This window comes from Pezoporus occidentalis, unplaced genomic scaffold, assembly GCF_034315485.1.
Source record: "Pezoporus occidentalis ecotype Australia unplaced genomic scaffold, CSIRO_AGI_Poc_V1 ctg445, whole genome shotgun sequence".
Taxonomy (NCBI): Eukaryota; Metazoa; Chordata; class Aves; order Psittaciformes; family Psittacidae; genus Pezoporus; species Pezoporus occidentalis.
Window position 1 is genome coordinate 48,498 of NW_026915775.1, and position 27,398 is coordinate 75,895.

The 27,398-nt window shown below is 60.6% G+C and overlaps 2 protein-coding genes across 3 annotated transcripts; both read right to left on the minus strand.

The window, feature by feature from the left end:
* Positions 1-1,720: 1,720 nt before the first annotated feature.
* On the minus strand, positions 1,721-7,800 carry TCEA3 (transcription elongation factor A3). Its single transcript, XM_062635022.1, has 14 exons — positions 7,538-7,800; positions 6,289-6,351; positions 6,042-6,147; positions 5,695-5,836; positions 5,493-5,561; positions 5,304-5,372; positions 5,099-5,194; positions 4,831-4,908; positions 4,595-4,746; positions 4,180-4,241; positions 3,441-3,590; positions 2,780-2,926; positions 2,420-2,491; positions 1,721-2,302 (listed from the first exon to the last, which is right to left on the minus strand). Exons 1-14 carry the CDS (start codon positions 7,604-7,606, stop codon positions 2,294-2,296), a joined length of 1,284 nt encoding a protein of 427 aa, XP_062491006.1. The 5' UTR covers positions 7,607-7,800; the 3' UTR covers positions 1,721-2,293.
* Positions 7,801-8,634: 834 nt separating this feature from the next.
* ASAP3 (ArfGAP with SH3 domain, ankyrin repeat and PH domain 3) lies at positions 8,635-26,154 on the minus strand. Of its 2 annotated transcripts, none has more exons than XM_062635024.1 (26): positions 26,029-26,154; positions 22,991-23,063; positions 22,505-22,650; positions 21,272-21,346; positions 20,972-21,021; positions 20,628-20,754; positions 18,883-18,968; positions 18,151-18,226; positions 17,780-17,866; positions 17,444-17,553; positions 16,874-16,943; positions 16,582-16,669; positions 16,017-16,065; positions 15,740-15,927; positions 15,506-15,639; positions 14,941-15,035; positions 14,480-14,660; positions 13,229-13,314; positions 13,035-13,150; positions 12,890-12,957; positions 12,646-12,753; positions 12,312-12,534; positions 12,021-12,231; positions 10,279-10,408; positions 9,934-10,056; positions 8,635-9,469 (listed from the first exon to the last, which is right to left on the minus strand). In XM_062635024.1, exons 1-26 carry the CDS (start codon positions 26,152-26,154, stop codon positions 9,395-9,397), a joined length of 2,901 nt encoding a protein of 966 aa, XP_062491008.1. In that variant the 3' UTR covers positions 8,635-9,394. The 2 variants fall into 2 exon arrangements, with proteins under 2 accessions (XP_062491008.1, XP_062491007.1); XM_062635023.1 differs by having other exon boundaries at positions 10,279-10,411.
* Between the last annotated feature and the right edge of the window lie 1,244 nt (positions 26,155-27,398).

A 27,398-nucleotide genomic window follows, 5' to 3' on the forward strand; every position in this document is an offset into this window, starting at 1 on the left:
AACAGGAGCTCAGGTCTCCAGGATGGGCTGTTGTACACCCTGCGGTCTGTTCTACACCTCGTGCATCCCCTAGCTTTAAAGCATTTCATGCAGTTTTTACCCCCAGTGCACATTTTAGCAGCCCTGAAATGAAGGGAGATGATGCAGGACCATCCAAGGCTAAAAGCTGGGTGCACGGATGGCTCCCATGATGGTGGCGTGCATGCTGCACCCCACCATCCCCTGCTGCCCCCAGTTCCTCACCCCAGACACAGCCCTGCTCCCCGATACCTGCACTCACCCATCCTGACACACACCAGACTGTGATGCCACAGCTCAAGGTTGGGTTTAATGCCCAATGGGAGATGCTCCCATGGGCCAGAAGTAGCCTCAAAGACACTGCCAGCCTCCTGGGGGGGCTGCCAGCCACAGAATCACCCCAGGGAGGGTTCAGAGGGGTCCAACAGCTCCTTGGTGCTGAGGGGTTCCCACTGTGTTGGGGACCACAGGATGTGTAAAGATCAGCTCCAGATTCAGTTGGGTTCCAACACAATTCCCACCATCCCCTTTCCAAGTGCTTGGAGATCCCTGGCCAAGGGTCCAGAGCCCCCTTGGGATGGGGCTCAGGACTCACAACGCCCCACTCCGTCCTTGCCACCGTGCTTTGGGGACCAGGGGGTTTAGCGAGGCATTGAGCAAGAGGATGGGGAAATGGGGTTGCCAAGGAAACAAAGCAGCCAAAGTGATGGGTTTTTCTTTGTTAAGGCTGGAAAAATGCGGGGGAGAAGGGCAGCGGCGGTGGGAGGCTGGAAAACAGGGGGAGAACCCTGGGATTGGAATGGAAACCAGGGATGCTCCCGTGCCTGGGTGCTGGGTTCTGCCCCCGCGGGACAGGGTGGCCTGGCCCTTGCTCCATTGCTCCGCAGAGGCAGTGCAGGCACGGAGGGATCCAGCATTTGCTGTTTGAAGCCATGGCACCTATGGGGCTGGTGGCTGGGGAGGGGACAGCAGGATCTCAGCCAGACCCAAAATGCCATCACCAACCGTCCCAGTCTGTGTCCTCCCCATAGAGCAGGTCATCCCGTTTCAACCCCTGGGAACTGCTGTATTCCCCTTGCTGTGCCCCAGGGATGGATCCTGCATCCCCACCTGGAGCATCCTCCCCAGGGGGACCTTTACATCAATGGCAGAGGAGCCTCCAGGAGCACCCAGCCCTCCACTTTGCTTTCTCTGGTCCCTTTCCTCCTTTGGGATTTCTTAGGGGAGCCATAGGGTGTGAAGACCAAGAGTAAAACATGAAAGATCGCTTAATCCAACAGCTCTTCCATCCTCCTCCTCTCTGCCCATCATCAGCACCCTTATCCCCCACCCATGGTCACCGTGAGCTCCCCTATGTCTCCATCACATCTCGCTGCTGCTGGTTGATCCTGGTGGTGGTGAGGGACGAGCTGGGTACCACGAAGCTCCATCCTGCACCTCTTGCGGCCAAAGGTTGTGTCTCCCACCCCCTTTCCCTGGAAAACCCTCCCACTGGTGGAGTTCCTGCCCTGCCATGGGATACAGGGCACAGCTCCAGCCTTAAGTAAAGGTCTTTCATCACCAGGCAGGTGGTGGATGAGCATCAAGCTGGAGGCTGGTGGATCCAAGCCATGTTATGGAGCTGGCTGGGGGCTCTTGGAGGACCATGACTGAATGGAGACACAGGTCCCAACACCCTTCAGGAAGCAGTCAGTGCTGCAGAGGCAGTTCACACCTTTATTGCTTTAGCTGGAGGGTTTTGCCCCACTCCTCTTGCCCCCCACATCCCTTCTTTCTTCCTCCTTTTAGTGCCCTTAAACCAGGACGGATGGTCCATGCGTCACAGAGTGCAGGGACATGGTGACATCCCACCAGCATCCAGGCACCCTACGACCACCCCATCTCCCTCTGTGTCCTCCCACTGTGGAGGAAGAAGGTATTTGGGTTAAAACCTGGCCATTTCCCACTCCTGGTTTCCCAGGCCAGTGGCACACCCCCACATCCATAGGGAATGTCCTTCCTGTCTATAAACAGACCAGTCTTCCTTACTGAGGATGTGCCTGTTGGCAGCGGTCTCCCTGCGCACCCCAAGCAAACAGATGGACCACTTGGATTCACCAGGGTCTTCCCAAGCAAACCCATCTGTCACCAGAGCCCAGCTTCCTGGGCTGCAAGGAAACAGGGAGCTGGGGCTTAGGGACCGGAGCCACCGCATCACCTTCCTCCGCACCCCGATGTGGCTGTCACAGCATCCTTGTCTCACACTGCATCCCTCCAGCCCCATCGCCGGGTACCATCAGCAGAACTGCAGGAGAAGCAGAGGGTGAGCCCTCACCCAGCCCCCAGCACCGCTCGGGGGGGGCTCTGACACCCGCCCCCCAGGGATGGGGATGGGTTGGAGCACATGGGGCTGTGCACAGACCTTCCAGCGGTTCCCACACTCGTTGCACAGCACAAACGTGGTCATGGGCTCGTCGGCGCTGCGTGTCTGTACCTAGGATGGATGGAGCAGGAGGTGGTCAGAGGAGAGCCCCCCCTGCAGCCCTGATCCAGCGCTGGGGCAACAGCACAACAGGGACACGGAGCTGTTGAAGCCATGGGGATGCTGCGAGGGCTGGAGCAGCTCTGCAGCTCTAGTGGAAGGGGTCCCTGCCCATGGCAGGGGGTTGGAACTGGATGAGCTTTACGCTCCCTTCCGTCCCAAACCGTCCCAGGGTGCTGTGATTCTATAAACTGGGTCCCCAGGGAACAGCGGGGACCCCGGGGGCATCGCAGGGCTCACCTGGTTGTACGTGCAGTTCTTCTTCTTGCACTTGCCGCACTGGAAGAGGTCGGTGACGGTGCCGCCCGTCTTGGCCATCTGGTGCTCCCGGATGGCCTCCTGGGTCATGGCATTCCGCAGCTCCTTCAGCTCATCGCTGGCCATCTCCTGCCACCGGCATCGGGTCAGTGCTGCTGCCCGGGGCCTTGCAGCTCAGCCAGCGCAGGGCGCAAGCCGTCGTGGTCCAGCACCCTCCCCATCCTCTCCAGGTCAGCGCTGGTCCTGCTCTGTGCTTTGCTGGAGGGCTCATGCCCATCCAGATCACCCCATCCTCAACCTGGAACCGCTGCCTGCATGTTCCCATGGCTCCCCATGGAGGGAGCTGAGCTCCCACAAGCTGGATGTGGGGAACATCCTTCCATAAGGAATGGAGACAGGAATGGAGACCCTCAAATGTGACTGGTGACATTCCACACTGCGATGGGCTGGGGACTGCAGTGCCTCCTGCTTCCTCCCTGTGCCTGATGCTCCACAACCAGCACCAAGGTGGGACAGGGAGATGCTGGGACAAGCACCACCAAGCCAAAACCCTGCCAGCCCTTGGGCACCAGCACAGCCTCCAAGAGCAGAGGCTGGGGAGGCAGCACGGATGTGGTCCATGAGATCCAGCCCCGTGTCCCACCTCGGCCGTCATGCGGGCGATGAGGCTGGGCAGGATGGCCCCGCACAGCACGTTCCTCCGCAGGCTGGGGTTCTTGGGGTCCTTCAGGTTGCTGATCCTGCTCCGCACTCGGTTGCGGTACTTCATGTCCGTGCCCTTCAGCTCCTGGAAGATATGTGGGGTGCGTCAAGGAACTGAAGGGGGTGAGGTGGAGGGATGCTCCCTGGGGTACCACATGGCCGGGTCTTCCCCTCCTTGGGCTTTGGAGGGTGAAGCACGGTTTGGGATGTGGGGAGGAAAACAGACATTGCCTTGCACCATTTGACAGCCACAGCTGGGGTTGCACCAAAGAGCAGAGGAGGGGAAAGCACCTTGGGGTTGGTTCTGGTCTTAGGGGGCTGCCAGGAGACCCCCAAGCCTTGAGCTGGGGGTGAATGGGGGTGTCACCGTGATGAACCTGAACCGGGGCTGGCAAGAAACATGGGTACCCACAGCAGGGTCACAGAAGAAGCCTTGGCTGGGGGGGGGGGGGATTCCCCCAGGGATGAAGGCAGATCCCTGAGCAGAGGGGTTTGGGGGAATGCACCGGAGCAGCGCGGGTGCCTAGGGGATGCTGTGCTCAGCATCATCCTCTAACAGGGCTCCGGGCTCCCTCTGCAGGCAACGGGGCCAGCAGAGCCCATCACCTTGTCCCCGTCACCCTCTGTCCTGCCCCCAGCACCACTCTTGAGCGCAGTGTGTGGCCCCAGCCCCTCTAAAGGATATGGTCTTCGATCTCCGATGCCATCTTCTCGCAGTTGACACCAAACTCCTTGTAGTCATCTAAAGGGCAGAGAGGCCAAGGGGTGACTTCGAGATGTGAAACCAGCCCCATCTCCCCATGCACTGAGAACCCCCCTGAAAGATCTCACTTCTCCCTCTCAATTTGTCACAGGCACCCATCTCTAAGCAGCCTATTTTAACCCATCTCACACCTCACAAAGAGCCCATCCCCACATCCAGCCCTTTACCGGACACCCCCCAGCCTCCTTTGCTTGCCTTTTGGGGCTGAGCACTGATGCAGTTTGGCCCCCAGGGTGCAGAGCCTCGCTTGTTACTGCAGGGTTGCTCCTCTTAGGGCTGCCCCATAGGAGAAACAGCCAGGGTCGGACTGGAGCCCCCCAAGCCCCACTCACCATCCATGCGGAGCGCGGCCGTCAGCATCTCGATGCACTTGTCCCGCACCGAGTCCCCTGTGAGGTAACAGGGGGCCAGGAGGCAGGGGCTGGGCGAGAAGGGGCTGCTGGGGGTCCGTGGGGTCTCTGCTTTGGCCTTGCTGCTGTTGGCTCTGCAGGGGAGGACAAGCAGACCCCAGGGTCCTGGTGCAGCCCCCAGGACCTGCACCATGGCACCGGGATGGGGCCTCTCCTACCTTTCCTCCTTGCTGTCGCTGGAGCTGCTCCGGGAGGCAGTGGGAGCTGGGGAAGGGCTGCTGCCCACAGAGGCTCTCCTGGGGGGGCACAGGAGGTGATGGCACCAGAGAGGGGCACACAGTGACTACGAGCGCTCAGAAACCAACGTGAGTCTCCCCAAGCGAGGATTTGTTCCCCATGGGAAGGCCCCAGTGCCCATCAGGTCAGCTCTCCCAACCATCCCTACCCATCCATGGTCAAAGCATCCCAGGAATGCCCTCTCCTTACCTCTCCCCTGACAGCCTCTTCTGTGAGGAGGAAGAGGAGGAGGAGGAAGAGGAGGAGGAGGCCGACGTGGAGGACCTTGAGTCAGCAGAGTCCCTCCTGGCAGGACAAGCCCCATCTCAGACAGGGACCAGGTGAGGGGGACCTGACCCCATCCACAGCCCAGTGAGGGGACCAGACCCCATCCTCATCCATCCCAAGCACCCACCTCTCCTTCTTGCTGTCCAGAGGTGACTTCTTGGAGGACGCAGTGGGGCTCCGGCCATCATTGGCCTTTCTTCAGAAGCCCAAAGGAAGGGAGAGATGCTCTGGTGAGCCCATTGCACATCGCACACCGCATCCCAGTGCCACCATTCCCTGGCACAGCCTCCCCCGGGCTGGCAGCATCGGCATGTACCTGTCCAGGCTGGCATCAGCAGAATGGCCCTGAGAGGTGACGGCGCAAGAGCTGGACTTGCTGGGCTTCCTATGGGCACAGAGAGCAAGGCAGGGTCAGAGGAGCCCCTTGCCCAGGGAATAAATAGCTCTAGAGATGGATAAACCAAGCCCAAGGAGCAAGCAGAGGGGTTTGTATCAGCCCTGGTGCCCCCCATCCTCACCTCTCCCTGTGCTTCTCCTTGTGCTTCTCTGCTGGGTTCTTGGGGTGCTTCACCCCTTCACTGGGGCAGCCGGGGAAATCCAGCCCCTTCTCCTTCTTCTCCCCATCCATGTCCTTCTCCTTCTTCGGGGTGGTGGAGGGCTCTGGAAGCAGGGTTTGGGTGTCACAAGCAGGGCCCAAAGCAGCACTGGGCACCTGGGGAGCTGCATCCCAGGCTGGGAGGATGCTCAGCCCTTGGGAAGGCAGGCACTGATTTACACTGCTCCAAGGGAGCAGAAATGAGCCCTTGGAATATCCCTCCAAGGATATACATGGATGTGGGGAAGGGGCTGGGGCTCGGGGGCTCACCCAGCAGCCGCTTCCAGTTCTTGATGAGGATCTTGGCCGAGGCCACCACCTCTCCATCCGAGCAGTGCTTCCGCACCGAGTTAACAGCCACCCCGATCCGCGTGGTCTGGGGACGCGCAACAGGGATGTGTCCTTAGGGATGTGTCCTTAGGGATGCGCTGCCCAGCATGGGAGGGATGGGACAAACCCCCCTCCATGGGGTGTGCCCCTTCCAGCAACCGCTGCCCCCCAGGCCAGCCCCCCTCACCTGGAGCAGCTGGATGGTCATGGTGTAGTTGGTGAGGGACTTGAGCAGATCCAGAGCCCCTTCCTAGAGTGGGGAGAAGCCACGGGAGCTCCTTGAGGGGCAGGAGAGGAAGAGGGGGCTGCATCGAGGCAGCCCGTGTCCCCCTTTCCTCTCACCAGCATCCCAGGGCTGCTCCCTGTCCCCTCCAATGCACCCCTGTTAAAACCCCAATCCCAATTCCTGCCGCATGGGGTCACTCCTCCCAGCTGGGAAGCGGGAGCTCCCCTTAAAGCTTGGGGAAACCCTTCCATAAGGAAAGAGCCGGGGGAACCCCGAGGTTGCCCCTGGAGGGACACGCACAGAGCGGCTGCAGGGCTGAAGATAGCGACCAAGCCAGGGCAGTTCCCAGGGGGAAGCAGAAGCAGAACCCATTGGGTTCTAAGTGCTGGCATCCCAGCGAGGCACCGGCTCCGCTCCGGAGCTCGCACCGGCTCGGGGTAAAGGCCAACGGAGCAGTCAAATATTAACTGTAAGGGCTGGGCTCGGCTCCGCTCCCCCACTGGCTCCCAAAGGGCCGCATCCTGGCACAGCAGCACCGCAGCAGAGCCGGGAGCCAGCTCTTGTGCCCTGCCTGCGCACGGTCCGCACGCTCGTGCAATAGGAACCGGGTGCGTGTGTGTGGGGCTGGGGGGGGCACGGTGCAGCACCGGCCCCCATTGGGTGGTGGTGGCCGGGCTGGTGGCCAAGCACCTGTCACCCACGGTCCCCTGGCACCGCGGAGGGCCCCCATGGCCCCATATGTGCCCACATGTGCCTGCATGGCCCCCACTGTGCCTGCATGGCCCCAAATGTGCCCACATGGCCCCATACGTGTCCCATGGCCCCCAATGTGCCTACATGCCCCCATATATGCCCACATGTTCCCCAAGGTGCCACATGTCCCCCGCTATACCCCCATGTCCCCACATACCAATGGGCAGTGGGGTGCAGGAGAGAGAAGCACAGATTGGAGGCACACTAAACCCGGCTGTGGTGAAGCTGGGGCGGCACAAGCAGCACCCCGGGGTGCTGGTGGGTGCTCAGCACCCCTTGGACCCACTCAGCACAAGCAATAGTGGGGGGGTGAAGAACACCCCATCCCCTTTACCCTTTCCCTTCCTCCCCTGTCCCGCAGCACGCTGTAACACGCAAACATGCCTGTACACGCATGCAAATGTACACACGCATGTAAATACACACGTGTGTGTGCCAAGGGCTTGGCCACCCTTACCGTGCTCTTCCTGGCCACCATCTTATCCAGCTTCTTGGCAATGCGGACCAGCTCCTCAGCAGGGCCCATGCTCCCGGCTCCCGGCTCCGGGGGGCAATCCCAAAGCAGAGCCGGGCACGGCCAGCGATGGGGGGGACACAGGCAGGGAAGGGAGAGGGAAGCGGGGTGGGAAGGAGCAGGGAGAAAGGGGAAAAAGAGAGGAAGGAGAAGGGAGAGAAAGCAGAAAGGAGGTGGGGCTGTCCCGGCCAGTCATCAACCCTGCCAGGCAGGCGGAATAACACGGGGAAGGGCTAAATATAGCTGGGAATGACAGGCAGGGACATGAGGGCGGGAGGCGCGGGCTGGGGGGGCACCCAGGGGTGCTGCGGAGGACCCCGGGGTGCAGAATAGGGTTGGAGCCTGGCGCTTGAGCTCTTTCTTCAGAGGCAGTCGGTGATCTGGTCCTATCAGTTTAGTGGGTCTATTCTAACTTGGCACTCCAGAGAGTGGGAATGTGGCAGGAGACTTCCAAAGCCCTTTGGAAGTGTAATAGCTAGCTCTAGTCATGACACACAGCTTGTGATCTATAGGTCTATTTAGATTAGGTATAGGGAAGAAGTTCTCCCCTGTGGGGGTAGAGGGACATGGGAATGGGTTGAACAGAGAAGGTTTGGATGCCTCATCCTTGGCAGTGCTCAAGGGCAGGATGGATGCGGCTTGGAAGTGGTTAAACTTTAAGGTCCCTTCCACCCCAACCCATTCCGTGGTTCTCTATGGTGTTGGTAAGGAGGAGGCTAAGCCTGCACCAGGCTTTGCTCTGCAGAAATCCCCCAGGAGCACCCATAGGGACAACACAACCATAGGGGGGGCACCCCAGGCTGGCTCCCATGCAGGGAGGACACCCATGAGAGCCCAAACCCCACCTGGTGCACCCATTCCCACACAAAGCAGTGCTCCCCCCATGCTCAGCACCCTAAATCCCAGGCTCCCATCACTGATGGGCACTGGGAGGGCACAGAGCCTCTGGTACCCACCTGGGAGGTGGCATCAGCATCGGGCAGGGTGGGGGCTGCCAGCCCCATGGCAGGAGCTGTGCCCCTCATCGAGCAGCCAGGCCCTTACAAAACCCATGGTTTTATTAGAGACAGAAAACATGAACAAAACTGTTTGAGATGACACATTTGACCCCAAAATGGGAATGGGGTGACTCGGGGGGGGAGGGGGGTAGGTGGTTCCCAAAGGGCACCAGGATGGGGGGGGGGGGGAACATTGGTCCCAAAACAGCTGTAAAATCCCTTTGAAGACCCCCCCAGGGCTGGGGCGGTGATCCAGCACCCACCCAGGCACAGGATATGGGGCAGGAGCTCCATGGTGCCACTGACCCCCCCCCCAAGAGCAGGGAACGGGCATTGTCCTGCATCCTCAGAGCCCACCGGCCCCCCAAGGAGAGGCCAATAAAAGCCCTTTGCTATTCCCTACTCATCCCACAGGCTTCACAGTTGGGGTAGGGAAGAAGGATGGGGGGAGGCAGCTGCTTCCCAGCCCTGTACCCCCAACCCCAGAAGCCCCCAAGCTGGGAAGGGGGGTCCATGGCTCCCCAGCAGAGGAGGGCGAGGGGCACCCAGTGCAGCTCCTCCATCCCCAAACCCATGCGGGCAGGAGAGGAGGAAGCGCCGGGGATGAGCAGGGGGACACCAAGGGACCCTCTCAGGCCGTGAGTGCCGTGAGCGTGCCTGGTCTCTGCCCTACGCACGGGGCAGGCAGCAGCCCTTGAGCTCCCCGCAGCCGCCATCCATGGATGCTGGTCCCAATGGAAGGGGACCGGATGGGTCCCGGCTCTGCTGAGGACAGCGAGGGTGAAGGGGCCGCGGGCACCCATCAGTCCTGCAGGAGGTGCACGAAACTGGCTGGGAACACTCCGGTGCGGGATCCATCGCCCTCGATGAAGCCAACCTGGGGGGTGCAGGGGGGGGTCAGGCTATGGGAGCCCCAGCTCTGAGATAGGGCTGAGAACTAAACCTGGAGAAGTGAAGGCTCCTTAAGGGGAGACCTCAGAGCAGCTTCAGGGCCTAAAGGGGCTGCAGGAAACCTGGAGAGGGGCTTGGGACAAGGGATAGGATAAAGGGGAATGGGCTTTAACCTCCTGCCAGAGGGGAGGCTGAGCTTTAAGGCCCCTCCCAACCCATTCCATGAGAGGACCTTGGGTAGGGGAGAGGCTCTGGGGCCGATATCCCCATTCCCAGAGGGATTTAGAGAGGCAAAGCTGCAGTGACCCATCCGTGAGCGCCCTCCTGCATCACAGATGGGGCCATCACCCATCCGCACCCCCCGTGAACACAGAACCTCCTCCAGCTGGAAGGGAAGGGAAGGGGGGGGAATAGACCAGGATCGGGCCCCAGCACCCCGGTGACCCTCACCCAGCTCTGCTCGTCCTCCTCCCGCGTCACCACGATCACCTCGCCCTTGGAGAAGGTCAGCTCCCGCGCCTTGTCCCCCCTGCAGTCAGCCACCGCCTTCACCCGCTTCTGCCGCCCCTTCGCCTGCAAAGGGGGGAGAAGGGGTCATGGACACCCCCCAAAGCCACCTCCCAATGGGGGTGCAGGGATGTGATACCCCCGATGCGTCCATCTTCCACCCTGGGATAAGGGGGAAAGGGGGAAAGGGGGAAAGGGGGAAAGGGGGAAAGGGAAGTCTGGGCATGCAGAGGGTGACCCCCCAACCACCATCACAGCCCCTCTGAGACACCCCCTGTTGGCACCTACCGGGGCGAACCTCCTGGGCATGGGCACAGGGGGCACCTTGCTGCCGCTGGGGTCCTCAGCAGGGCTCTGGGGGGACACGGCCTTGCCCCCCACACCACTGATGCGCCGGTAGGAGCGGGTGCTCTCGGAGCTGCTGGGGACAGCGTCACCCCCTCAATGATGCACCAAGCCCTTCCTGTGGGGGCTCAATGGGGGCAGAGCCCCCTCATGGGGCCCAGATCCCACCCCACAGCTCCCTGGCTGCTGATGGGGGTGGGCTCCATCCTCCCTACAACAAGCCCATTCCCACCCAACTTCCCAAAAGGGAAACTGATAACTCACAGGGGAACTTGGTGTCACCCCAAATATCCCACATCACCTTCCCTAGGGACAGCCCAGAACCTAGTCCCCTCCTGCATCCCAGGGTATCAATTCCCTTGTCCCCTCCTGCATCCCAGAGCACCAATTCCCTTGTCCCCTGCTGCATCCTAGAGCATCAATTCCCTTGTCCCCTTCTGCATCCCAGAGCATCAATTCCCTTGTCCCCTCCTGCATCCCAGGGTATCAATTCCCTTGTCCCCTCCTGCATCCCAGAGCACCAATTCCCTTGTCCCCTGCTGCATCCTAGAGCATCAATTCCCTTGTCCCCTTCTGCATCCCAGAGCATCAATTCCCTTGTCCCCTCCTGCATCCCAGAGCATCAATTCCCTTGTCCCCTCCTGCATCCCAGGGTATCAATTGCCTTGTCCCCTCCTGCATCCCAGAGCATCAATTCCCTTGTCCCCTCCTGCATCCCAGGGTATCAATTCCCTTGTCCCCTCCTGCATCCCAGAGCATCAATTCCCTTGTCCCCTTCTGCATCCCAGAGCATCAATTCCCTTGTCCCCTCCTGCATCCCAGAGCATCAATTCCCTTGTCCCCTCCTGCATCCCAGAGCATCAATACCCTTGTCCCCTCCTGCATCCCAGAGCATCAATTCCCTTCCCTTGTCCCCTCCTGCATCCCAGAGCATCAATTCCCTTGTCCCCTCCTGCATCCCAGAGCATCAATTCCCTTGTCCCCTCCTGCATCCCAGAGCATCAATTCCCTTGTCCCCTTCTGCATCCCAGAGCATCAATTCCCTTGTCCCCTCCTGCATCCCAGAGCATCAATACCCTTGTCCCCTCCTGCATCCCAGAGCATCAATTCCCTTGCCCCCTCCTGCATCCCAGAGCATCAATTCCCTTGCCCCCTCCTGCATCCCAGAGCATCAGTACCCTTGTCCCCTCCTGCATCCCAGAGCATCAATTCCCTTGTCCCCTCCTGCATCCCAGAGTATGAATTCCCTTGTCCCCTCCTGCATCCCAGAGCATCAATTCCCTTGTCCCCTCCTGCATCCCAGAGCATCAATTCCCTTGCCCCCTCCTGCATCCCAGAGCATCAGTACCCTTGTCCCCTCCTGCATCCCAGAGCATCAATTCCCTTGTCCCCTCCTGCATCCCAGAGCATCAATTCCCTTGTCCCCTCCTGCATCCCAGAGCATCAATTCCCTTGCCCCCTCCTGCATCCCAGAGCATCAGTACCCTTGTCCCCTCCTGCATCCCAGAGCATCAATTCCCTTGTCCCCTCCTGCATCCCAGAGCATCAATTCCCCTGGGGACTCCATGTCCCCTTTGCTCCATGTCCCCCCATGCCTACAGGGGGGTGGCTGGCACAGGATGAAGCCAACCAATGCAATGAGCCCCCCCCAGCCCCAACACTGGGACAAGGGGGAATGTCCATACCCAAACTTGACAGGGGGGATGTCGGGGGCTGTGGGGCTCAGCTCTGGCCCCCGCCGGGTGCTGGTCTCTGTCTCAGAGCGGGTCTCCCAGTACGCTGCCCTCCGGCTCTCAGTAGGGCTGCGGGTGCCAGGGGGGCCCACGGTGCCGTCCAGGGCACCCCCACTGCTGGAGAAGTGGGGCTCCGACGCCTGCCAGGGCAGCTCAGGGCGCTCTATGGGACAACACAGATGGAGGGGCAGTAACCACAGAAACCCATCGGGTGTCTGGGTGACGGGGGAACCCCCCACTCACCGGTGGGGCTGGGTTTGGGGCGGGCGCTGCCCCGTGTGGGGTTTTTGAGGGGCAGCGGGGGGGGGATCTCCTCGCTGTGGGCCCGGCGGGGCGCGGGGCGCGAGGGCACCAGGATGCTCTCGTAGGTCCGGTTGGTGATGTCCATCCCCGTGCAGCTCCAGCGGGCCTGGGGGCTGGGGGCCGGTGGCGATGTGCCCTTGAAGGAGCGCTGCAGGGGGCTGACCTGGGGACAGGCACCCGGCTCTAGGGCTGCCCCACACCGGGGTCTGCACCCCCGGAGCCCTCGCTGGGGATGTGGGGTGTCCCCGTCCCGCCCATAACCCCACATGGGTACCTTCTCCTCCAGCTCGTCCTCGCTGTCATAGGGGAACTCCTGGGCAGGCTCCCAGTCGTAATCCACATGGATCTGTAGGGAGAGCTTCTCTGCCTGTGCCTGCTCCAGCTGCCGGATAGGGAAGGGCAGGAGGGTGTCAGGATGGGGGGGGGGGCAGGTCCCAGCAGCCCCCTGCCACCACGCCGGTGCTTCAGCCCCCTCTGCTCAGCCTGAGCATCTCCCTCCTCATCTTCCTCCCACCTACCAGCTCCTCGCACTCCGAGTGCTTCAGCCTCCTCGCCACATCCAGCGCCGTCTCGCCCGCTGCGTTTACTGCCCGAGGGACAAAGGGGATGGGTCCCAGTCACTGGGGAACCCCAAACCCCCCTCTCCCCATCCCAGCCTCATACCCGTGGTGAAGGTGGCTTTGCCCTTGAGGAGCAGCTTGAGGCAGTTGGGCTGGTTGTAAAGCGCGCCGTAGTGCAGAGCCGTGTTCCCGTCCTGCGTCACCCGGTCCAGCGTCCCCCTGCAAGGAACTCAAGGCTTGAGGGCACGCAAGCATCAGCCCCTGTGGTCCTGCCTGGGAAGCGGGCAGGGGACGTACCCGTTCTGGATGATGAAGTCCACCAGAGGAAGAGATGATCTGTCAGCGTGGCGCACGGCCATGTGCAGTGCCAGCTCGCCCAGGTCCTGCCAAGAGATGGAGGGGAGGGGTGAACCTGAGGATGCTCATCTCCATGAGGGAGAGGAGAGCTGGACCCAAGGATGCTCATTCCCATGAGATGGAGGAGAGCTGGACCCAAGGATGCTCATTTCCCATGAGATGGAGGAGAGCTGGACCCAAGGATGCTCATCTCCCATGAGATAGAGGAGAGCTGGACCCAAGAATGCTCATCTCCATGAGATAGAGGAGAGCTGGACCCAAGGATGCTCATTTCCCATGCGATAGAGGAGAGCTGGACCCAAGGACGCTCATCTCCATGAGGTAGAGGAGAGCTGGACCCAAGGATGCTCATTTCCCATGAGATAGAGGAGAGCTGGACCCAAGGATGCTCATTTCCCATGAGAGGGAGGAGAGCTGGACCCAAGAATGCTCATCTCCCATGAGATAAGAGGAGAGCTGGACCCAAGGATGCTCATTTCCCATGAGATAGAGGAGAGCTGGACCCAAGGATGCTCATTTCCCATGAGATATAGGAGAGCTGGACCCAAGGATGCTCATTTCCCATGAGATAGAGGAGAGCTGGACCCAAGGATGCTCATTTCCCATGAGATAGAGGAGAGCTGGACCCAAGGATGCTCATTTCCCATGAGATATAGGAGAGCTGGACCCAAGGATGCTCATTTCCCATGAGATAGAGGAGAGCTGGACCCAAGGATGCTCATTTCCCATGAGATAGAGGAGAGCTGGACCCAAGGATGCTCATTTCCCATGAGACAGAGGAGAGCTGGACCCAAGGATGCTCATTTCCCATGAGATAGAGGAGAGCTGGACCCAAGGATGCTCATCTCCATGAGTTAGAGGAGAGCTGGACCCAAGGATGCTCATCTCCATGAGATAGAGGAGAGCTGGACCCAAGGATGCTCATTTCCCATGAGATAGAGGAGAGCTGGACCCAAGGATGCTCATTTCCCATGAGATAGAGGAGAGCTGGACCCAAGGATGCTCATTTCCCATGAGATAGAGGAGAGCTGGACCCAAGGATGCTCATTTCCCATGAGATGGAGGAGAGCTGGACCCAAGGATGCTCATCTTCCCAAGGCCACCCCTGCACCCAAAGGCAAACGCAGAGCACGGGCACCCAAAGTGGGCAGCCCCATGTCTGCTGCCAGGCAGGGGGAGCAGAGCACTCACCTGGCCCTCAGGGCTGGCCAGAGGCTTGGCCAGATCCTGCCCCTCGGCAAAGGCCTGGAGCAGGGCCAGGAGGTCCCGGCCACGAATGGCTTCCCAGAGGCGATGGGGGTCCTCGTGCCCGCTCTTGTGCACGTAGCGGCGCTCCATGTACTTGGCCACGATGTACTCCTTGCGGGCAGCCCTGTGGGAATGGTGCTGTGGAGTGGGCTTGGATGGACACAGGGAGAGACCCTCCTCATCGGCACCGCTGGGCTCCTGCCTCCGCCTGAACCCTCGTGCTCCAAGGACGGTGCAGTCCGCACCAGTGAGGACGCCACGGTCTCCCCCTTTTCCCATCCCAAGCTGTCTCAGAGCCAATGGGCAGCAGCGTGGGGATAAGGACTGAGCACCGTGTGCTCCTCTTCCTCCTCCTCCTCTTCCTCCCAGCACACCCCGAGCCCCCTGGCCAGTGACCGACTCACATATCGCTGCTGGCCGAGGGCTTGGGGCAGTCCTGGCTGGGCAGCGTGGCCTCCATGATCTCATTGAAGCGGGTATTCCCGATGTTCACAGCCAGCTGTGGGCAGACAGGGATGGGGGAGATGAGCCCTCCTGGCCACACTCACCTGCCCCCCCCAGCCAGATCCCCATCTCCATCCTGGGGACAGAGGGAAGGAGCCCACTGCACCCACACAGGACCTTCCCGGAGCAGCGTCCCCCCAGGGATGATGCTCTTCCATGGTAGGGGAAGTCTACCCAAGGGGCTGACCACATCCCCCCCCTTAACAAGCAGGGACACCCCCCCTTGCCCAAAGCACCACAGCGGGGGCTGGACACTGCTGCTGGGGAGACTGAGGCAAGTTTAGGAGCACTGGAGCAAACTGGGCACAGATGGGATGGAGGAGCAGGGATGAACTCTGCATCCCATTAGGTTTGGGAGCCACAGAGGGTGATGGCAGTGGGCTGACACTACATCATCTTGAGGTCCTTTCCAACCCAAACCCATCCTCTGGCTCTATGATCCCAGTGGCTCAGGGAGCAGCTTACCAGCAGCTCGGAGGTGCTGAGTACATCCAGGGTGAGAGACTGGATGCGGGAGTAATGCACGCCCAGCTCCCGATGGATGCCGGAGCACTCGATGCACGTCAGGATGCCCAGGTTGGTGGAGAGCCACGTAGGGTCTGGGGTGTTGAGGTGCTCAGCATCACCACCCAGCCCCATGGGATGCTGCAAACCAACCCACAGCCAGGGAGATGGGGGACGCCCCAAGGCCCAACCTACCCGGGGCCCCGCAGTCACAACACTGCTTGTTTCCAGGCATGTTCTTCACCTCGCTGATGACCACCTTGGTGAGCTCCTGCAGGCCACCATCCGCCCCACTGCCCGCTGCCGCCCCACCACTGCTAGGGTCCCCCTTGAAGGCATTGCTCAAGGCTTCATCTTTGCTGTTCTGCAGCACCGAGACCCACCTGGGCAAGAGGGAGCCGTAAGGATGGGCATGGGGAAGGAAGAGCGGGATCAGGCGTTGTAAGGCGCAGGGATGGGCTGTGGCACTTACACAATGCACTCCTGCTCGTCCTCCGCTTGGAAGTGGTATGTCCTGTTGTCTGCAGGGGTGGGGAGAGGGGAAGAAAGTGAGGAGAGGGATTTGGGGGTGCCCAGGACAGCAGGAAGGGGCTGAAACTACTCCAAAAGGGGCTGCTTTAATGTAAAACTAAATCAAACTTAAGGGACATTTAGGTTGGATGTAAGAAAGTTCTTCCCTGTGAGGGTGGGGGGACACTGGCACCCTGACACTGGCCAGGGCTTGGAGCAAGCTGCTCTAGTGGAAGGTGTCCCTGCCCGTGGCAGGGGGTTGGAGCTCGATGAACTTTAAGGTCCTTTCCAACCCAAACCAGAGTGGGATGCTGTGACTCATTGCACATCACTCTTCCATCACCTAAGCCCTCTAGCGACATCTTTTTGCCTTGCGCTTGCTCCATCTCCTTGCAGAAGTTGGTCCTTCCGGGGAGATGCCCAGAACCAGGTGAAAAGGACAAAGGGTGGCAGAGGACCAGCAAGTGCTGGGAAAACCCAGGGACTTCCCATGGGCGATCCCCATCAGCAGGGGCACAAACACTCACGTGTCACCAGGTCGAAGCATTTCTTCTCCTCGGCGTGGGGCCGCACTTGGCAGGTCAGGAGGTTCAGCTTGACGGGGGGACGGTTGATCTGCGGGGTGTGAGGATGGAGGCAGGTTAGGAAGGGATTGGGAAGGGCTGGGACGTGCAGCACGGAGCGCATCCTTCCCATGGCACCTCTGAGGGATGCTAACCCCTCTTGGGATTAGGAGGCTCGGACCCTCTCCAACCCTTTGCAGGAGAACAGGGCTTGGAGAAGTGAGGGTCAGGGCTGCAGCCCCCCCGTGGCCCTCACCGTGCTGTGGGAGATGGTCAGACAGCCGTACTTCACCCCACACTTCCTCTTCTGCCACACTTTGCGGATCCTGAGGAGGAGGAAGAGGAGTGAGGATGCACTACATGGCACCGATCACCCACATCCATCTGCCTCCCAGGTCACCTATGGAAGCTCTCATGAGGAACCCAATGGCTTTCTGTACACGGGGTTGTGCTATTGGGCTGGAGACCCATAGCCAAGGACACTGAACCCACAGCACCAGCTACCCAGGAGAGCATCACAGGAAAAGCACCAGAGCCTCCTGGGGGTCTTCAGATAAGAAATGGGCTGATGACACCAAACCACTGCAGGGGAAGGCTCCCTGGCACCACCTCCAAACCTTCTCCTTTCCATCCCCTGGATTCTCCCCCAGCCGGGGCAGACATCCCATTCACCAAGCATTGATGGATGCTTAAGACCAGATGGGACCAATTGCACCCGAAGACCCATCCAACAGCAACCAAAAACCTCATCCCAACAGTTCCACCTCGGGGGCCTCCCACAGCAAGACCAGGATAGAGCCAGGAGCTCTCCGGGCACCATCCTCACCCATCACTCTTCTTGTAGAGAAACCCCGACTTCTCCGTCCCATACTGCTTGTTCCCTTGGTGCTGGTGGATGCTGTAGCCACTGCCAGAGTTCTTCCTGCTCAGGTTTTCCTGGGAAAAGGCATTTAAAAAGCAAAGTGAGAAGTGCAGAGGTGGCTGCTGGCACCTCATCATTACGTGGATGCAGTGGTCTCCATCCCCTCCCAGCCTTGGAGCATCTCCCACATCTCCTGCCCTGCTGCTCCCTCAGATGTCCCCATTGGTCCTCTCCTTCCCTTGCTGCTTCCCATCCACCGGGCACCATCCCAGCTCCCCACTGCCCATCCTGGGACCTCACCTCCTTGCTGTCCAGCTGCAGGATGCTGCGGAGGGAATCGCGGGTCTGCGTGAGCTGCTTCACCTCCTCCTCCTGTGCTTGGTGGAGCTGGGAAGGGAGGCGGCTGATGCTCACTGCTGCACTGAGTGCAGGAGACCTCAGCCACTGCCCTCACTGCTGCCCTGAGTGCAGGAGACCTCAGCCACTGCCCTCACTGCTGCACTGAGTGCAGGAGACCTCAGCCACTGCCCTCACTGCTGCCCTGAGTGCAGGAGACCTCAGCCACTGCCCTCACTGCTGCACTGAGTGCAGGAGACCTCAGCCACTGCCCTCCCTGCTGCCCTGAGTGCGGGCGGCCTCCGAGGCTTGTGGGGTGACACGTGGGGACGTACCGCATGGAGGGACACAGCCAGCTTCTCAATGAAGGGGTAGAGGTTCTGGGCAGCTTTCCAGCCGTCTTGGAAGAAACTGGGCATTTGTCCCATGGGATTGAGATGCAGATGGGGAGGATGGAGGGGAAGAAAGAGGATCTTTGAGAGACGCCGTGGCCCGAGACCATAGCAACACACACACCCCCCTGAGGGAAGCTTTATCCCATTGGGACCCCAATCTCAGCCCATGGGGTCTAGATACCCCAAGTATTCGGGGTGTTTGGCATGCAGGATTGGCCTCTAGGGCAATGCAATCTCTGGGTCACAGCCCCACACTTGGCCAATGGGACTGTCCCCTCCCTTGCCTCAGTTTCCCCACTCCAGAGTAGGAGGTGACGACATGGCACCCACATGCTGCTATTCCAGACTCATGGAGCAAAGGGAAAAGACAAGTGGATGTTAATCCGCATTCCAAACACCCTCGCTATGAGCCCCCTGGCTAACAGCAGAGCCACTCAGCTGAACTCATCCCTGGAAATCCATCCAGAAACCAAATCATCAGATGTATCCCGAGCCAACCCCTTTCCCACGTCCCCCATGGCCACGTTTACAGCTCCTCAAGCCAACAAAGCATGTTTCAGCTCCCCATCATTGGGTGCAAGCGGAGAGCGATGGGCTCTTCACCAGCAGCTTGATGGAGCTGGGATGGGAGAAGGTCCCAGACCCTCATGGGGTGACCCGAGCAGCACCTACTTGTGTTGAGCGTGGAAAAACTTGATGAGGCTCTGCAGGAAATCTGGTCCCTGCTTCATCTGGGACTCGCTGGCTTTCAGCAGGTACTGCAGGAGGAGGGGACGCTGGGTGAGGTGATGGAGACAAGGCTGGAAGCACCCCAGAGGAAAGAGGATGCTCACCCCAGCCCCTGCCTCCCCTTCCCGGTGCAGGGAGGAGCGTTAAGACACTGGCTGGGGACCACCCTCAGTAAAACCTGGCTCTGGAAGTCCTCCAAGACCAGAGCAGTTCAAGGACCAAAAGCAGGCGCCCGGGGCTCCCAGCCAAGCATTCCTGTCCCATCATTCCATGCTTCTGGAGTTAATAAATAACCCAGACCCGAGGCAGCTCATGAAGGGAAAACTAACTGGTTTTGAAGACATGACCCCTTGGCTCCAAACAAACCCAGCACCTGCAGCACATCAGCCCTGGAGCTCTGTGATCCACACGGAGCTGTCCCATGGGATGGGGAATTTCAGCTTCATGCATTCAACCCATCCATCAGCTGCAGGCAAGAAAGACCCAGAGCCTTGCTCCCCCACAGCAAAGTAAGGGAGGGGAAGAGATTTTCCCCTTGGAGCTCTGATCCAGCCGGCACAGCTGCTGGAGGATGCTTTCCAGTGGGAAGCAAGGGGAGGGGAAGGCAGCTCCAGGGGCTTTCCATGGTGGGGAAGTACTGCAGTGGGATAAAGCCTTGGGGATGGAGCCTCCTGGTACCCCAGTCTGAAAGCGTGGTTGCATGGCTCCACACAAGCTGGAGATGCAAAGCCCATCATGGGGCTTCCAGCTGGCTGAGCCCCAGAAAGGGATGCTCCCAGCACTGCCTGGATCTGGATCCAACTACACGCATCCATCCCCATGCCCTGGGGGTGCAAGATGCCCCATGATGAGGAGATGCAACCAACCATTCCTGTGATGGGAATGGCATCATACCCCCCATTGCCAGGCAAGCAGCAGCTCCCGTGCACACTGGCACACACACCCCCGTGCCAGCGTTGCCGGCAGCGGTCCCTCCCCACCCGGGATGCAGCTCCCGTTGTTCCCAAGCACTGTTGTGTGTTTCACAGTGGTGCTATTCAAGGCAGTGACTCATCTGGCCGGGTCCCAGCTCCCTGGTCCCGCTGTGGCGGGTGCAGCATCCTCCCTGCACCCCCTTGCCAGGATGACCGACACGGGGCTGCAGGCTCTGATGCTGCTGCCTGGTCCTCAGGGATGTGGCAGACCCCTTGGGACAAGCCACTGGGGACTTGTCCCCTACTCTCAAGGTGCTTATGGGGCTGCTGGGGTCCCTCTTCCCTGGTGGGGCTGACACTGGGTCTCCAGCCTTCACCTATTCCCATCTCACCTGAGAATGGACCCCTGGTATCATGGGGGATGTGGGGCCACTCAGGAGCCCCCCTAACCCAAACCCAAGAGCTTCTTGAAGCAGTTTTGAGAATAGGGTCAAACCACAAAGCCAACCTCTGGGTGTGACCCAAAAAGCTCACTTTTTGCCCCAAATGCCAGCCTGTGGGAGGATGCAGGTGGAACCCCGGGTACCTTGCTGCAGCGGAACCCATGGGTACCATTCACAGCCACATCCCAGAGACCCCAACTTGGGGATGGGGACCCTGGGACCATGCAGGGATGGGACGGGAACAGCGGAGGGTCCCACACAGCACCCTGTGGGGCTGCTTTGGTGGGGACACAATGAGGCCCTGAGGTCCCCATCCCGGCACTGCCCCTACCTCGCACATGTGGAGCTGGAAGAGCCGCCGCTCCTTCTGCATATCCTCGGCCACCTCGGCTGCGGACGGCTCCGCCTGGATGAGCCCGGCCACGCGGGCTCGTTCCTTCTCCTTCTCCATCTTCCCCCTGTGGACAGCACAGAGCAGGTCAGGGTCATCTCAAGGGCTGTGGCTGCGACGGGAATGGGATCAGGACAAACACCTCCAGCCCCTCTAAGTTGGGAAAGGCTGGATCAGAGCCGTCCTGACGGCAAACTGGCACCAATCAGTGCAGCCCCCGGGACAAAACACCTTTGTGCAGAGCAGGATTAGGAGGATTGTGCCTGAGGCAGTGGGTTCCTTACACTTTGGTCTCGTAATCCTTCCAGGCTTTCTCAATCTGCTTCTTGGAGTCCTGCGGGAAAAGGGAAGAGGGGATGGCAGGCGTCAGGGAAGGTGAAGGCTGGTGGCACTGAAGCAGCCGAAGGCTCTGCTCTCCATCACTGCGCCCTGCCCTGCTCCTTGTCCCCACCCCTTGCTCTTGTCATTCCCAACCTCATTCCACCATTCCCTGGGCACAGGTCCCTTCTTCTGGCCAGGGATGTGATCCAAGCCTGCCACAGGGCTCTCGCCGCAATACGGGGACAGCACTGGAGGGGACTCACCAGGCGCCCGTCCTTCAGCTGCCCCTTCAGCAGGCTGTCCAGGGGGAAGGAGACGATGTTGTTCAGGTTCTGTACCTGTGCGGAGTAGAGATGGGGTCACCCCACAGGGTCCCCACCTCAGGGCAGGTGAAGGAGCCAGAGCCCCGCATCCCTCCTGGTGCTGGGACCTCCATGGCTGCCCTGTGAAGGGTTAAAGAGGCTGGAAGCAGGGTTGGAGCCGGGATGCAGGCACCGGGCAGGCTGGGGCTTGTTGGAGCTGGCTGCAAGATGTCTGACGTGGGGCCCTTCCCACAAACCACATCAGCGCCACGGCTGCCAAAAGCAAAGCTCTTCCCTTCCATCCGCACCCCGTCCCCGTCCCCTTCCTCACAGCGCGGCACCCGGTGATGCCACCGGCCCCTCCATGGCCCCCCCGATGCCAAGGAAGCATCCCCCCTTTCCTGGGGTTTGGGGACAGCAATGCAGCCACTTCCGACAGCTCCAGGGGGGAAACCCAGCTCTTGGATCCACAGACATAACCCTGCTCCGGGGGGGAGCACAGCAGCAGCGGTGGGGGGCCGGGAACTGGTCTGGCTCCTCCATCAGGATGGATCCCACAGATCCCTATGGAGCGCGGGGATCCAGCCAGGCTGGGATAGCCTGGGATGGGGAAGGGGAGGAGCGGGGAGGCCCCGAATGGGTAACAGGGGAAGATGCAAGGATCTGAAGGAGAAGGGCAGCAGAGATAAAACTCCTTCTGCAGAGCCAAAAGCACCCATTGGAAAGCAGACATAAAAGGGACCAGAGAGGGGACCAGGCCACGGAAACACCCCCCAGGGCTTTGCATAGACCCGGAACCAACTTCTCCAGCAGAGCCATTCCTGAGGTGGGGAATGCGCTGCCAGCTCGGCTCTGCAAGCTCAGCCTGGCTTTGATTTACTTCTTGGCAAGCGAGATCAAGAGATGCAATTGATGTGAGGGGGGAAAAACCAGGAAGAAAAGGGGGGGAAAGGAGAGAAAAGAGCAACTCCAAGCAGCCGGCGAATCCCAGCGGAGCTGGGAATGAGCTGTCAATGCAGCAAGAGGCGCATTGGATGGGTTGGAAGCAGGAGGAGCGTGTTCCCGGGGCCGGGATGGGGATTGCTGGCTCGAGGGCAGCTGAACTGGGAGCACTGGGGCCACGCTCCCAGATCCACCTGGATGTGCTGGCGACGGCTGGATGCAGAGCGCAGCCGGAGGGCGGGGGGAGCTCACCAGGTTCTTGAAGAGCGCGGTGACCTCGCGGGTGAACACGGCCAGGTTGAGGAAGCCGGTGGAGAGCTCGTGGTTGTTCTGGGAGAGGTGGTTGTTCCCAAAGCTCTCCAGGGCCTCGCTGTACTGCTCCTCATTCTCCACGTGGGCTGCATGGGGAGACACCAGAGAGGGACACGGTGACCCTGAGGCATCACATGGGGAGCGTCACGGAACCATGTCCCACCAGCATCCATCTCCCCATCCCTCCACAGCAGGACAGCAGTGCTCTGCCCTAAACAACCTCCCTTTGAGGCCTCCATTTCCCCTTTTTACATCTTTTTGAGACAGTTTTTGGCACCTTATGACACTGAGAGGCTACAAGCACCCACATCCCACCTATGGCCTCCCTCCTGCATCACCCCATGATACAGTGTTGGATGCAGGATGAGACCCATCACAGAGTCTGGTGGTCCAGTGATGCCCATCCCCTCTTGAAGCACAACTCACTGAGCCCGGAGACATGAATGGCTTTCACATATTTCCTGATCCTCTGGAGCACGGCTTGGTCCCCATCCAGGCTCTGCGGAGAAGGAAAACAAGTGGAGCTCAGGAGCCCTGCCAAGCACAGCCAGCGCTCAGCCCCACCGCTGCTGCTCTGCCATGCAGATGTGTGGGGCAGCAGCCAAGCTCCTGGTGCTGCAAGAGGAGCCGGAGGCATTCCAGGAACACCCGGGATGCCCATGGCTCTGGCTGCCCCCAGAGAGGTGGGCTGGAGCAAGATGTAAGGGGTGAGAGGCTTGGCCAGCACGCCCAGCACCCCTTTGGATCCCAGTGCCCATGGGAAATGCCTCCCTGGCTCTCGCAAGGGCTGTTCCAACCAAGGAAGGGATGAAGCATCACACAGCATGACTAAACCAGCCTGTGGCTCTGTGTCCCTATGGCCAGTGAGAGCCCTGGGAGGTGGCTAGCTCCCCACAGAGGTCCATGGGAGAGCCAAAACCAGGACCTACTGGTGCCCAACAGGGACCTAAAGCACATAAACCCCACAACCTGGGGGGCTTCCACACCCCCTCTTCCTCACTCCATCCCTCCCGAGCCCTCTTTGCCCCCACCAGGGCAAACTGAACCCCAATGCCAGCCCAATGCCAGCCCAGCCTCTATTGCTGCCTGCAGAGCATCCAGCAAGGGTTAAGGAACGCCAGCCTCAGCCATAGGAAAGGGTTAAGGGCGTCTTGGCTGCAGGTACCAGAGGCATGATAACAGGCTGGAAATATTTAGAGGGCGTGAACATGAAGAAGGGCAGGGATGAAACCACGGAGGAGCTGCAATAAAGAGATTTCTCTTGCTCCTGCTCTCAAGGCTGAAGGCTTTGTGGCTGATGTCAAGGCCGATTTCCTGACAGCGGGGTCAGCCTGGCCCTGGAGCCGCTCTCCAAGGCCCTCCTGGTTGGATGGGATGCTGCAAGAGGAGCTTTGGCCGGGATGAGCCGGCTGGGAGGGGACTGGAGCTGAGGCAGGATCATCTACAACGCGATGCATCTGCAATGGGGAGGATACTGGAGTGCCCCAACGCCTCCCAAATCCAGGCAGACCAGGCTCTCTGGAGCATCCCGTGACTTGGGAGGGAAGCCAGGGCTAGGTTTGGAAACCTGGCGTAGCCTCAGGAAGGGGAAACTGAGGCAGTTCTGGATGCATCACTGTGCAAGTGGGGGGAAGAAGCTGCTCCGAGTGTCCAGGACAGTGTAGCAGGAGGCTGAATGGGGCCGGTGCAGAGCAGGGATTAAGGACGCTCTGGGGAAGGACATAGTGGCTTTCAGGAAGGGGTCCATGAGTCAAGCAGTGGGGACAGGGCAGGCAGAGCCCGGCACTGGGGTGGGAAATACAGAGGAAATCACTGCACTGCTCTGGGCATCGCTGGCATCCCTGATGTGCTGAGATGGATGCTGAGGATACGGGCTTCAGCAGGACCAGGACAACCCTCCCACAGCACCCGTCACCCCCAGACCCAGCCAGGGATGAGGGCTCCTGCTCTGGAGAAGCTGAGGACATCAGCATGGCAGGATGGAAGCATGAGGGATTCCCAGCGGGGATGGAGGAAGGGACGGATCCACACTTGCAACACAGCCCCACTGGGATGCTCAATGGGGCCATTCTTTTGCCTTCCTCCCCCCCTCGCTGCCGGCTGGTGCTGCCTGGTGAAGGAGGCACTGTGGGTGCCAGGGACCAGGCTGACAGCTCTATGGGGCTGGGAGCAGGACGCAGCAGATGATGGCATGGGGCCGGGATTCCTTTGCTTGGATTTCCCACTTCCCCTCCTGCTGGAGCATCAGGACACCAAAGGCCTGGCAGAGCTTTGGCCCCCACAAGAGTTCCCACAACCTCCAGTGGGAGGGGGGCTCTGCTGAGCAAACCCCACAGAGATCCCTGCCATTCCAGGGGGACGCCTCTGCTCCTGCCCCCATCCCTATACCCCCTTCACCTCTGGAGCAACCAAGTGAAATCCCTGCTGCTTCCTCCTGGCTAGAGCTGCCTTCCCCATTCCTGGCTGAGAGGAAGATCCAACACATGCTGGCAGGGACCAGGATGCTCCATGGTGCATCCCCAGTCTTCCAGGCCTTGGGACGCCCATCCCGCTGCCCCCGGGGATCCCGGCACCTGGGGCCCCACACTCCCCACCAGCCCTGGCTCCCCTTCAAAGCCATTCCTGCGCTAAGAGGAGTTGGCAAAAGCCACGGGACCAGCTGGAAACTGCCTTTATTCCAGGCAGGAGAAGGGGGACGAAGGCAACCCCACCACCTCCTCCCTGCCTGCAAATGCAGCCGGGCGTTATGGGGCAGGGGGGATTGAAAATGGCTTTAATAGCATGGGGGGGGGACCCCATGGACACAGCAGCGCATCAGGGCTGGCTCCAGGACCTCCAGAGTGGATGAGAGCCATGGGGCTGATGCTCTGCCCAGCCCCAGGGAGAAGCCCTGGCCCCAGGAGGGGATGCCCTGAACTGGGCAGGGGATGCTCTGGGGGTGCAGAGGGGGACCCAGAGCTGGAAATTAACCCTTTACAGGAGGTTGAAAGAAGAGTTTTACCCGTTTCTGCAGCCTTTGGACTCAGAAAAGCACCCGCTGGGGCTGCTGGGGGGATGCAACCAGCCCGAGGGTCCCAAACACTTACTTTAGGGTGGCCAAAACACCGATTTTAGCGTGCCCAAAACACTCATTTTAGGGTACCCAAAACACACACATTAGTGTGCCCAAAACACCGACTTTAGGGTGCCCAAAACACACACTTTAGGGTACCCAAAACACACACATTAGTGTGCCCCAAACACCCATTTTAGGGTACCCAAGTCACACACTTTAGGGTGCCCTAAACACCGACTTCAGGGTGCCCAAAACACCCCCTTCAGGGTTCCCACCAGTCGAACAGGGGGGGTCTCGGGCTGAAGGGACCCTGATAAACCCAAGCCCAAGGAATGAAGGAGCCCCGCGGGTGCGGGACCGGTGCTGCGGGGCTGTGCTGAGGTGGGGACCCCCCCATAACCCCACTCACCTCTTCCAGAGCCCCCACCGCCCCCCGGCACTTGTGCATCTTGGGGGCGAAGGCGGCCGCGGCCGGGGAGCTCAGGTCCTCGCCGGTCACCGCCAGGAACTCGGCCACGCTGAGCTGCTCGGGCATTGCGGTGCGGGGCGGTGCGGGGCGGTGCGGGACGGGACGGGACGGGACGGAGCGGGGCTGGGGGGGCTCCGTGCGGAGCGCCCCGGGGGTGCCGGCGAGGCCCCGCTCAGCGCCCCGTGCCCGGCCCCGGGAGCTGCGCCCGCCCCCCCCACCCCGCGTCATGCGGGAGCCCCGCCCGGCCGTTAAAGGGGAAGGGACCCGGCGGGGATCGCATCCCGCAAAACTTCGGGGAGGGGGGGGGAGGGCTGGGGGGGGAGGGCTGGGGGGGAGGGATGGAGAGGGGGGAGGGGGGGGATGGGCTGAGGGGTTCAGCCTGGAGAAGAGAAGGCTCCTGAAGGGGAGACCTCAGAGCAGCTCCAGTGCCTGAAGGGGCTGCAGGAAACCTGGAGAGGGGCTTGGGACAAGGGATGCAGGGACAGGCCAAAGGAAATGGCTTTAACCTGCCCGAGGGGAGACTGAGCTGAGCTCTTAGGCAGAAGCGCTTCCCTGTGAGGGTGCTGAGGCGCTGGCACAGGGTGCCCAGAGAAGCTGTGGCTGCCCCATCCCTGGCAGTGTTCAAGGCCAGGTTGGACACAGGGGCTTGGAGCAAGCTGCTCTAGAGGAAGGGGTCCCTGCCCGTGGCAGGGGTTGGGGCTGGAGGAGCTTTAAGGTCCCTTCCAACCCAAACCATTCTGTGAGTCTGTGAGTTCAACAAGCACAAGTGTCAGGTCTTGCACGCCGGAAAATGCAAGCCAAGAGCACAGCACAGGCTGGCACCAGCTCTGTGCAGGGGGACCTGCGGGTCCTGGTGGGCGCAAGCTGAGTAGGAACTGCGGCAAAGAAAGGCAACAGGATGCTGAGGACTTCACCGAGGCCATCACCAGCAGACAGAGATGTCACTGTCCTATAGAGCCAGCACTGGTCAGGCCACACCTGCGCTACGGGGGTCAGGTTTGGTCCCATGGGTAAGACGCCCCCCCAAAAGACAGGGACCCCCAGAGCCTCCCCTGGGGGACACGGGGGTGCCGCGGGGCCGGGGACACCCCCTTTGCTGGGGTGGCCCTGCCACCTCCTGGCCAGCCTGGGGACTGCGGGGGGGGAGCGACATGGCCATGGGACATCCCCCCCCCCCCGCGCAGGGACACGGAGATGTGTGCCGTGGATAGAGCGTTTTGTGCCCATCACCCGGCTTACCTGGCTCGGGGCTCTCCTGCGCCTCTTCTCCCTCCTCCTCCTTGTCTTCCTCTGCCCCACCTGATGACCCC